The sequence below is a fragment of the Hibiscus syriacus genome, unplaced genomic scaffold (assembly GCF_006381635.1).
Source record: "Hibiscus syriacus cultivar Baekdansim isolate YM2019G1 unplaced genomic scaffold, ASM638163v2 tig00111812_pilon, whole genome shotgun sequence".
Taxonomy (NCBI): Eukaryota; Viridiplantae; Streptophyta; class Magnoliopsida; order Malvales; family Malvaceae; genus Hibiscus; species Hibiscus syriacus.
Genome location: NW_024063187.1, coordinates 675,240 through 687,283, shown reverse-complemented (window position 1 = coordinate 687,283; position 12,044 = coordinate 675,240). Strand labels below are relative to the sequence as shown.

The 12,044-nt window shown below is 32.4% G+C and overlaps 1 protein-coding gene and 1 pseudogene across 1 annotated transcript; one reads left to right on the top strand and one right to left on the bottom strand.

Annotated features, from left to right (window-relative positions):
• Positions 1-533: 533 nt before the first annotated feature.
• LOC120171170 (40S ribosomal protein S27-2-like) lies at positions 534-1,425 on the bottom strand. Its single transcript, XM_039178939.1, has 4 exons — positions 1,336-1,425; positions 1,102-1,203; positions 978-1,006; positions 534-849 (listed from the first exon to the last, which is right to left on the bottom strand). The coding sequence occupies exons 1-4, from the start codon at positions 1,336-1,338 to the stop codon at positions 723-725; spliced, it is 261 nt and encodes an 86-aa protein (XP_039034870.1). The 5' UTR covers positions 1,339-1,425; the 3' UTR covers positions 534-722.
• Positions 1,426-9,896: 8,471 nt separating this feature from the next.
• Positions 9,897-11,168, top strand: LOC120171208 (annotated as a pseudogene).
• The last annotated feature ends 876 nt before the right edge of the window (positions 11,169-12,044 follow it).

Here is a 12,044-nt window from a genome sequence, read left to right as displayed (position 1 = left end):
TCCCACCTCCACTTACTCATACCTATCTCAATAAATGGAATCAATATAAAATACACTCAACAGATCTACAATGGGATTTGCAAACTGAAGCTAGAAAGCATATTTGCTAGGAATAAATGAAGCAGGCATTGGTTATGGCATTTGCAAACTGCAGCTAGAAAGAACTGCAAAATCAAAATCGGTCACAACTGGAGTTTTTTTCTCCTGCACCAACATTTCGGTAATACAAACAAAGACCAAAGAAGCATCAAGGCCATGAGCCACTAAAACTGCAAAATTTATTTGGCCGTAAGGAAACCTTGAATCAAAAACTAAACTGAAATCCCGATCTATTCAGTTGTTTTAACTATACCAAGCCAAACTAAATTCTCACAATCTCTCAATCATACATCCAGTCAGATACAACAGATAAAGCTCCGACAGAGCATCAAACTAGACATTCAAACCCAAAATCTTTATAATGTAAAGCATGTAGTTGAAACAACTTTGGGCAAATTCTAATCAGAGCCAAATTATATATAAAAACAGAAAACCAATCAAATGCAACTCAACATTCATTAAAACCAAAAACCATCCAGTAAATCAAGAACAGTAGCACATATATAGTCTTTCTAGAACTCCTCATGCTGCTGCTAAAATAAAGTCATTTTAAACACAGCAAAAAGGTAACCAGATTGGGAGCATACAAAACTCTTCCTCCAATCGTCGCAACCGGATCAGATTTAGTCGCCCTTCTTCCTGAAAGAGCAGCCTTCAGTGAGCCTAGCTCTACCACCGGTTGGCTGGCATAGAACCGTCTGGCAGTTTCCACACACCACAACAGTTTGGGAGTGGCTAAATACGGTCGTTCTACAATTACCCAAAAAAAAACAGATTAAAATCAAATGTTCCATAACTAAATCCCACCTAAAACTTATTCAAAAAAAAAAAATTGGAGTTTAAACAAATATTTTCATAAAATAATATCGTAAACATACATGTTGAAGCAGCCTTGACATTTGACATCCTTCGAGAGAGCAAGGAAAAAGGAGAACCAAGTTAATCCGCCATATAGAACAAATCATGATATGAAACAAGGAGAGAAAAGGCTGAACATATTACCATGAAGAAGGAATTGGGTGACTGAACGAGACGCTTGAGCTTGTGCTTCTTCTTCTCGAGCTCGGCTGGAGGGTTCAACAGATCGACATCGTTTTGAAGAACCTAAAACCACACCAATATAACAACATAAAAAATTAATAAAGCGTATTCCGATATTACTGATTAAAAAAAGCCAGAAAATAAAGTTAAGAGAATAGATGAAAATGGCCAAAATGAAGATGAAGGGAAATTTACCATGTTTGCAGTTTGCGGAATGAAAGCTTGAAGGTCGACAGCAGCGCTGAGTGAAGGATTTTAGGTTAGGGTTTGGGATTTGGATTTTGGGCCTCCCGTGGGCTTTGAGATGCCAATTACGTGGATTCATCTACTTAATCAATATGTATTGTTATTTTAAATTGATGTAATTTTTTATTTTTATTAAAATCAGTCTATTAAACATTTTGTAGGCTGCCATTTTTTTATGCCTTAATAAATTAACTTAATCAATATGTATTGTTATTTTAAATTGATGTAATTTTTTATTTTTATTAATTTTTAATTTTTAAATTTAGATTTATATTGATTCTTTATTATATCATGATAATTTTAAATTTTGAGATATTTTAAAATAATTCAACCTTATATTCTTTAGAAAGATTATGAGAATCTTATTATAACTCATTGTATATGATTGAGCTTGTAATAGCCGAATTGAGATGTTGAACTTAATTGTGCACAGAAATTAATATATATATATATATATATATATATATATATATATATATATATATATATATATATATATATATATTCTCTATCATTTAACATTAAATGCTTATATCTTTGACATTCCTGATGCTCGACCTCAAGGAATAACAATAAATTTCTTTATCACGATCGCTTGGTTCGTTCCTCAATTCTATTTTAAACATGCTAAAAATGAGAACCTCTCCCCTCTTACTCTCACTCTAAACAAATTATTGTAAAACTCTTCTCTCTTGCGTGTTGTATACACCCCTCTTCAATTACGAGATGGATGATGATTCTTCTACGTTCAACGAGCACCACTAATGATGGGCAACATTAATTTAATTTATAAAATTTAAAGTTCTAAAGGGCTCAACGTATAATTATAAATTAGTTAAAAAAATAAAAAGTAAATTATTTAAAATAAAAGGTAAACTATACTAGTGACCACCTAACTATTGCCCCTTTTCATTTTGACCATTATTTTCGAAATTGTATCAATCAAGTCACTCAACTATTTAAATGCATTCAATTAAACCACTTTTCGTTAATATTTAATGAAGAAGCTCATGCAACAGTTAAAATATTTGGTATAATTACACATTTGGTCACTATTACTTATATATTCTATCAATTTGGTCCTAATTTTAATAAAGTTAAAATAAAATAAAATAAAGAATTGATTTTATTCTACCATATATAATAATGATATATACATGGAGTATTATTTAGCCATCAACCTCGTCTTTGTCGTTATCAATTCAAGCACTATAACTTTCAACATATAAATATTGACTCAACAACAGTTTTTATATTTACTTTAATGTAATATGTCCATTATGTACTTTATAAAATTATTAGAAATTATACCGTCATAAAACAATGAATTATGATAATAAAAAAAATGAAGTACATAATAATAAAAAAAGTTATCATTATAAATAATTTAATTTTCTAGATTCTAGGATACGGTCAAATGGTTGAGAGTTATCTTATAACATATATCATATTGTACTTACTCCAAATTAATAAGAATTTTTAAAGTTTTTTTCTTATCACATGTAAAGAAAGCTTCTCAACTAAAAAAAGATTAATGATGTATTTAATCAGTTAAACATCACTTTGGTTCTATTAGGTTATCTAATTATTTGTTTTTCAAAATCTTCACTAATGTTAGGTTTTGATTTCATTTTGATCATCTACTGTTAAAAACTAAAAGAACTATTTACTTGACATTTTTTTTTCAATGATGATGTATCATTACCTTATGATGACATGTTAACATCACTGTTAATTTTTTAACGATTGTTGATCAAAACAAAACCAAAAACGCAATGTTAGTGATGATTTTGAAAAAAAAACAAATAGTTTGGTGATTAAAACGAACCACACAAATAATTAGTTGACAAAATATCTAATTTACCCAATATTTTATTCAACTTCAATTTTTACTGCAATTCTTTTTGTAAATTCTATCCTAAAATCAATTCTTTAATTTTTTTATACTCTAATCAATACTTTATTCTCAAAATAATTTTATAAAAAATATAATTATAAATATATCTAATAATTTTATATAATATTTAATTTTAATAAATTAAAATTAGGACCAAATTGATAGTGACCAAATGTGTAATTATACCAAATATTTTAACTACCACATTAGTTTCTCTGTTAAATATTAACGGCAGGTGGCTTAATTGAATACATTTAAATAGTTGAGTGACATAATTAATAAAATTTAAAAAATGATGGTCAAAATGAAAATGGACAATAATTAGGTGTCAGTGGTATAATTTACCCTTTATTTTAAATAATTTACCTTTAATTTTTTAACTAATTTATAATTATACGTTGAGTCTTTTAAAATTTAAATTTTTATAAATTAAATTAATTCCATCTTTAGTAGTGCTCATCAATAGCGTTGTAGAATTTTCTCAAGATGAAATATACAACATTGTGTGTATCACAAGTTACTTATCTCATATCCTAATTTGTCGATTTGCTGTAATAATTTTCAACAATAAAAAATATTTTATAAATCATGTAATAATTAAATTTTTTCATGTGTTAATACTTATGTAATTAAATTGTAAAGTTTTATAATTTTATGTGTTATGTTTGAATATTTTAAATGAAGATGTTAAATTGCCTAATAAAATAGTTATTTTATATACTAAAATGAGTTAATTATGATTTTTTTTTTTAAATGTATTGTTTAATGAGTAATTTATATCATGAGGTGGCATTTGACAAAGAGAACCTAAATTTCATATTTGTAAATAGGGGTGAGTGTTTGATTGAGTCGAGTCGAGTCAAAAAATTTCGAGTTATTCTAGTTGACGGGTCCTATTTTACAACTCGAATTGACTTGAAATTTTTTCGAGTAGAGTCGAATTTAAATGATTTTTTGAGTCGAGTTATTTTTTCGAGTTTATGTTTAAATTTAATTATATAATATTAAAATATTATTTGATTCCAATTTAAATGATTTTTTATAACCATATAAATACATGTGTATTTCTTCGTTTTTTTCATAAGTGATATACATTTATGATACAGAGTCGAGAGACTCAACTTAAACTTGAAAATCAATCCACTAATTACTAAAAATTTCAAGTTATTCGAGTTGTATTTTACAACTCGGTTTGAACTTGAATTTTTTTTTGAGTCGAGTTTATGAAATTATAACTCGAAGTTAATTCGGGTCGAGTTTTCTCGAGTTGAGTCGAGACGAAAAACTCGATTTTTCGAGTTGAATTGAGTTTTGCTCTCCCCATATGTAAACATTTGGGACATAGTATATGTGAGGCAGAAGAAGAAAAAAGGTGATTAGATTGTCATGGGGTGAGACACTAGTAATAAGTTGGCTTTCGATTTTAGTTTTCGAATTGCCTTGGGTATGCCCTGCATTCCATATTATCAACCAGGATTTTATAAACAGTCTAGCATAAGCTGCAACAATTAGAGTTGCTAAAAGCCATAACCAGGCCCATAAATGCATTTATATGAGACTTGTCAACAACTTTAGTGGCTTTTTAATATTTTTAAAATGATTGGGAAAAAAAGACTACATATTTTTAAATCTGCTCAAATAACAAAGGTAAAAAATGTTACCGAAAGAAGAGTATGGAAATTACCTTAATATGAATGAAGATCGCAATGATTTGCTTTATGTGGAATGTGTTAGAGGATGCACGCTTGTACAACATGATGGATCAAGAAAATAAAAGATGGGGTGATGATCACCTGAAATCTCATTAAAACAATAACAACCATCATTCCAAACTTAACGGAAAACTAACACAGACAATGAATATAGAACTGTATATTAATCTCATGATTTTTACAAGAGAACTATCATCTTATTTATACAAGAAAGGCTTTGCACAATAGCCTTAACAGAAATCTGTTACAAACGGCTATAACCTACAACAAACTAACTAACCCTGCTGAGCTGGCGCATCAACTCTTCATAATCCATCCAATATGCTCCCTGCTTCTTCCACCTTCAAAACTTCTTTTAATGATACAACCCCTAGTTTCTGTCTGAACAAGTGAAAATAGACTTTTGCAACGCTTTAGTAAAGCCATTAGCTACCTGATGTGAAGAAGGAACATAGTTAATCTTTAACTTGTTTGTTGCAATCTTTTCTCTAACAAAGTGCACATCCAACTCCATGTGTTTTGTTTTTGAATGGTAAACCGAATTAGCGCTCATAGCTATAGCGCTAGAATTGTCACTCCAGATGACCAGTGTTCCCTGAAGCTCAACTCCCATGTTGTCCAGTAGAACACTTACCCATGTAACATCAGAGGCTACATCAGCCAAGCTTCTATACTCAACTTCTGTTGTGGACCTAGAAACCATTTTCTGCTTCTTGGAATTCCACATGACCAAGTTGCCAGCAAGATAAACACAACTACTCGAGATTGAATGTCGGTCGTCCATATTACCTCCCTAGTTAGCATCAGCAAAGGCAACCAGCTGAAAGGGTGTATCATTTCCAGATATAACCAGCCCGTAATCCAAAGTTCCATTCAAGTATCTAAGAACTCATTTCACAGAAGACAGATGATGCTCACACGGTGCATGAATTGTGCAAGCTTATTGACACTGTACACAATGTTTGGCCTTGTGTGACATGCATACAGTAGTGATCCAACAAGACTACGATACTCCTTTGGATCAACAAGAGCACTACCAACTTCTTTGGACAACTTGAGAGATGAAACCATTGGTGTGGGTGTAGGAGAATCATAGCTCATATGTGCTTTTTCTAATAACTCCATAATATACTTCTTTTGACTCAGAAATATATTATCTCCCACATATTTAACTTCAATGCCAAGGAAAAAACTAAGTTGCCCCAAGTCTTTAAGGGAGAATTTCTCACCAAGTAACCGCTTCTTCCCTTTACAAGCCACGTCTCCAGTAACGATTATGTCATCTACATACACTAAGACATAGACAATAAATTCTTCCCTTCTCATAACAAACAATGAATAATTGGCAAGCGAGCCTTCAAAACCAATGTTTAGCAAATGTTTCCTCAACTTGGCATACCAATTACGGGGGGCTTGCCTTAGGCCATACAGAGCTCGATTTAACTTGCACACAAGAAGAGTCTTATCATAATCAAAATTTTCAAACCCCTGAGGTTGTTGTATATAGACATCTTCATGCAAATAACCATTTAAAAATGCATTATTTATGTCCACCTATCTCAAACACCACCTCTTATGAACAGCTACAGCAAGAATAACATTAATCGTGGAAGACTTGGCTACTGGACTGAAAGTGTCCTGAAAATCTTGTCAAAGAACCTAAGAAAAACCCTTAGCTACTAACATGGTTTTGTATCGTTGTAGTGAACCATTTGCATTTCTTTTTACCCTAAACAAACATTTACAGCCAATTAGAGATCTGCCCTCAGGAAGTTTAACCAGTGTCCAGGTATTATTTCTTACTAAAGCATCATATTCTTATTGGACAACCACCTTCTACTTAGCAGATTATAATGTAGCGTAAATCGAGCTTGGCTCTTCCTCCTCGTCACCTTGTGTGATATGATACACTTTTGGTTTAAAAATTCCTTTCTTACTGCGAGTTATCATATGATGATCGGATACAGTCTTTGACCCCGAAGAAACATCCAACTCAGGTTGAGTGGTTTGTTCCATATCTTGTTGCTCAAAATCAATATCGTTTTCATCTTTTAAAGGATGATCAGAATCACCATCTTCCTCTTCGGCAGACTGAGGAGTATGTTGACCACTCATCGATCTAAATTCTGGTACAATATTCATAAGTCCTTGACTATCAACCTGAGATGGACTACTCATAGATTATTGAGTATTAACTAGAGGGTCTTGACGTTCATTCATAAAACCACAAGGCCGAGCGCACACACTCTATGAGAACCATTGACAGTTGCCAACTTTTGAGGAGACACCTGCCCCACGTTAGACACTTTTTCACTGCCTCCTGTAAAAGGAAAATAGTGTTCATCAAAGATCACATGTCTTGAAATATATATTTTCCCGTTTGGTGCCAAGCATTGATAGCCCTTATAATGGGCACTATGTAATACCCCCAAATTTAGATAATGACCAAAATGTAAATTTTGAAAGTTTAATGGATAAAGTAGAAAATTAGGAAAAGTTTAAAGAACTAAGTGGTAATTTTCCCAAAAAAATGTTATTCCATAAATGAATTTAGTGAGTGACTAAATTATAAATTTTTAAAGTTAAGTGACCAAAGTATAAACTTTGGAAAAGTTTAGGGAACAAAATGGAAATTTTTAAAAGTTACAATTGGCTTCGAAAAATAAAAGAAAATATATATTATTTTAACATTTTTAAATGTTGTAAAATAATATAAATCTTTGGATTTTAGGATTTAATTTCATGTTTAATTTGGACCGTTGGATTAAAGTGGCAAGTTTGTAATTTTTGGAAATTTCAAGGAAAAATGGTAAAGTGGAAAAATATTTTGATCATCTTTGACTTTGGAAGATGATAAGGTTTATGTGGCTTGGTATTAAGGTAAATATCAAGTTCATTAAGGGTAAATTAGTATGGATATTTTAATTTTAAGGGTAAATTGGTAATTTAGCATTTAATGAATTTTTAATTCATTATTTAATAAAAAAAGATGAAGAATAGTCAAAGGAATTTCTTCATCTTCACCAGCACTGCCGTGAGTTCCCTCCAAAGGTAAGAAAAAAAATTTGTTTTTCATTTTTGAGCAATTTTCTTTGGATTTCGGGTTATGTCGTGAAATAGAAAATTGTTATACACGAAAAACACTATCATTTGGTACTAATATTGCTTGCTAATCTTGCTGGAATTCAAAGATCCCAAATCTAAGAGTTTATGTTCATGATAGGGTTCATGAAATTGATGATAAATCTTGATGTTTTTGAGGTTGTAGATTCATTTTCAAGTTTGATTTATGGTTAAAACAAGTTCAATCTTTCTAGGAATTATTCTTTAAAATTCAGCCAATTTATAAGTTGGAGAAATTTTGTGTTCTTATGAGAATTGATTAGGGATTTGTTTTTAGAGATTTTATAAGGTTGATTGAAAGTTGATTTCATGCTTGAATCGAATCAAAATCGAGCAAAATCATGAAAACATAGTTTTAAAGGATAAAGAATTTGACCATGATGCATTTGAGTGAGAACAATTATGGAAAAATTATATAAGGTCTGAAAATGATGTAGGAAGTATTCTACAAGCCTTAGTGAAATTTAGGAACCATTTTGTAATTTTTGAAAAGTTTGGGGACCAATTTGGTAATTTTTGAAAAGTTGTGAATGGTTTTATAATTGCTTAATAATTTTTTAAAGGGACTTGACATGACTTCTGTAAAACGCCTTAAAAGGGTGAGTGTTGTTAGGGATTTTCCTCCATTTTGTAGAAGAAATGCCCCAACTTTTAACGAAGTTTCTGAATTGTAAGAAACCATTAAAAAGTTGGAACGGCTTACAAGAGAAGTCGAATCGGATGAGGATCCAGAGAAGATTTTTGGATCTAGTGATGATTCTGAGGTTCCTCCAGGTAAGCTTAAAATAATTGAGAAATATTTAGGTTAAGCATTAAATTGTTTAATTGTGGGATGTAAAAATGCATCGATAGGGGAGCGTTTCGCCTTAGGGGGAAACACCCGCGTGAGTGGGAGTAGACGAAGCGAAAGCGAGAATGTCGGCTTGAGTAGCACAAACATTGGTGAGAATCCAATGCCCCTTATTATTTGAGCAACTACAATGTTGTCCCAAGCTTCTGTTATTTCTATCCGTATTTTCTCTTCTCTTTTGGCCTCGTATTTTTTTCGATCTTTTTTCTGTATAATCAGAAATTTGTGATTATTTTTTTTATATATCCAATTTCGAGATATTAGTTTCAGCGGCCCAAGTTTCAATTTTTAAATGAGACGGGGATAAGCAAAAATACCAATTGAAATAATAAGTTTAATTGATATTTTTTATTCATCAATCATTCTAAACTTTATTCACAAAAATAGAGCGGCAAGCCAAGAAAAGAAAAAGAAATCGATTCATCATCTTTGTATCAATATCAATGGTGACTCATTATTTCGATGAATCATTTCTTCAAACAGAAGAAAATTATGTAAACACTTACTTGAAATCTCACTTATCAGATTCCATTGTGGAAGACTCAATTTTTTCTGAAGAATTCGCCATGATATATCTGATCCATGCATAAAATCATGAAAAATGGATACAAATTTTTTAGATCTTTTTTTCCTTTTAGAAGATACAGGAGCGAAGCAATCAACCTATTGATATTGGAAGACCCAAAAGATTCTTCCAATGTATCATTTCTGGGTCCAATGGAATTCCTAGGTATAGGAAGAAGCCCTGTCATGTTGCCTTTCCCCCGGGCAAGATGCCTAATATTTACCATGCTTTAGTAGTTAAGGCTTGTGCCGGTCAACAAATTAATGTAACTTGTGAGGTACAACAATTATTAGGAAATAATCAAGTTAGAGCTGTAGCTATGAGCGGTACAAATGGTCTAACGAGAGGAATTGAAGAGATTAACACGGGAGCTCCTCTAAGTGTTCCAGTCGGCGGATCGACCATAGGATGAAGTTTTAACGTTCTTGGGGAGCCTGTTGATAATTTAGGTCCTGTAGATACTCACACAACATCCCCTATTCATAAACCTGCGCCCGCTTTCATATAATTAGATACAAAATTATCTATTTTTAAAACAGGAATTAAGGTAGTCGATCTTTTAGCTCTTTATCGTCGTGGAGGAAAAATCGGAATATATGGAGGGCTAGGGTAGGTAAAACAGTACTTATTATAGAATTGATCAACAACATTGAGAAAGCTCATGGGAGTATATCCGTATTTGGCGGAGTAGGTGAACGGACTCGTGAAGGAAATGATCTCAACATGGGAATGAAAGAATCTGGAGTAATTAATGAACAAAATCTTGCGGAATCAAAAGTGGCTTTAGTCTACGGTCAGATGAATGAACCGCCAGGAGCTCGTATGAGAGTTGGGTTGACTGCCCTAACTATGGCGGAATATTTCTGAGATGTTAATGAACAAGACGTATTTATATTTATAGACAATATCTTCTGTTTTGTCCAAGCGGGATCCTAAGTATCTGCCTTATTGGGTAGAATGCCTTCCGTTGTGGGTTATCGACCCACTCTTAGTACCGAAATGGGTACTTTACAAGAAAGAATTACTTCTACCAATGAGGGATCCATAACTTCTATTCAAGCAGTTTATGTGCCTATGGATGATTTGACTGACCCTACCTCTGCCACAACATTTGCGCATTTAGATGCTACTACCGTACTATCAAGAGGATTAGCTGCAAAAGGTATTTATCCCGCGGTAGATCCTTTAGACTCAACGTCAACTATACTCCAACCTCGAATCATTAGTGAGGAACATTATGAAACTACGCAAAGGGTTAAGCAAACCTTACAAAGTTACAAAGAACTTCAAGACATTATAGCTATCATTGGGTTGGACGAATTGTCCAAAGAGGATCGCTTAACCGTAGCAAAAGAGAGAAAAATTGAGCGTTTCTTATCACAACCCTTTTTCGTAGCGGAAGTATTTACCGGTTCACCGGGGAAATAAGTTGGCTTAGCAAAACCAATTAGAAGATTTAAATTGATCATTTTCGGAGAATTAGACGGTCTTCCTGAACATGCCTTTTATTTGGTAGGTAACATCGATGAAACTACTGCGAAGGCTACAAACTTAGAAATGGAGAGAAAATTGAAGAAATGACCTTAAATCTTTGCGTACTTACCCCTAATCGAATTGTTTGGGATTCAGAAGTGAAAGAAACCATTTTATCTACTAATAGCGGACAAATTGGCGTATTACTAAATCACGCGCCTATTACCACAGCTGTAGATATAGGTATTTTAAGAATACGCCTTAACGACCAATGGTTAACGATGGCTCTAATGGGTGGTTTTGCTAGAATAGGCAACAATGAAATCACTATTTTAGTAAATGATGTCGAGAAGGGTAGTGACATTGATCCACAAGAGGCTCTGTAAGCTCTTGAAATAGCGGAAGCTAACTTGAGGAAAGGTGAAGGCAAGAGGCAAACAATTGAGGCAAATCTAGCTCTCAGACGGGCTAGGACACGAGTAGAGGCTATCAACACGATTTCGTAACTATTTGGTTAATCGAAAGAATTTCCGTATAAATAGAAGTTTATAGTTTCCATTTTGATTCTGCAAATTAAATATAATCAAATACAATCAAAAGTGAAATCAAATTTTGATCTAACGAAAAATTTGAAAATTGAAAACGAAAATAGAAAAAGATAAAAAATCAATAAAAATAAAAGAGGGTGGGTAGACAAACTTATTAGACACCGGGATCAACGGTATCTAATAAGTTCTACCTACTATTGGATTTGAACCAATGACTCATGCCGTATGAAAGCAATACTCTAACCGCTGAGTTAAGTAGGTCATTTATTATCATAAGGAATCATAAAGAGAAAGAAAAAGGACTTATCACATCGATGGATTATAAATCCAATATTACTTCTAAGCAATACCAATCAAACCGACCAAAAAGGTATGATTATGATGTTGGATCATCTGATATTCATCTTGATAAGAAATTATCTACATAATATGATAAACTATGTATCACAAATACAAGGGCTATAGCTTAGTTGGTAGAGCACCTCATTTA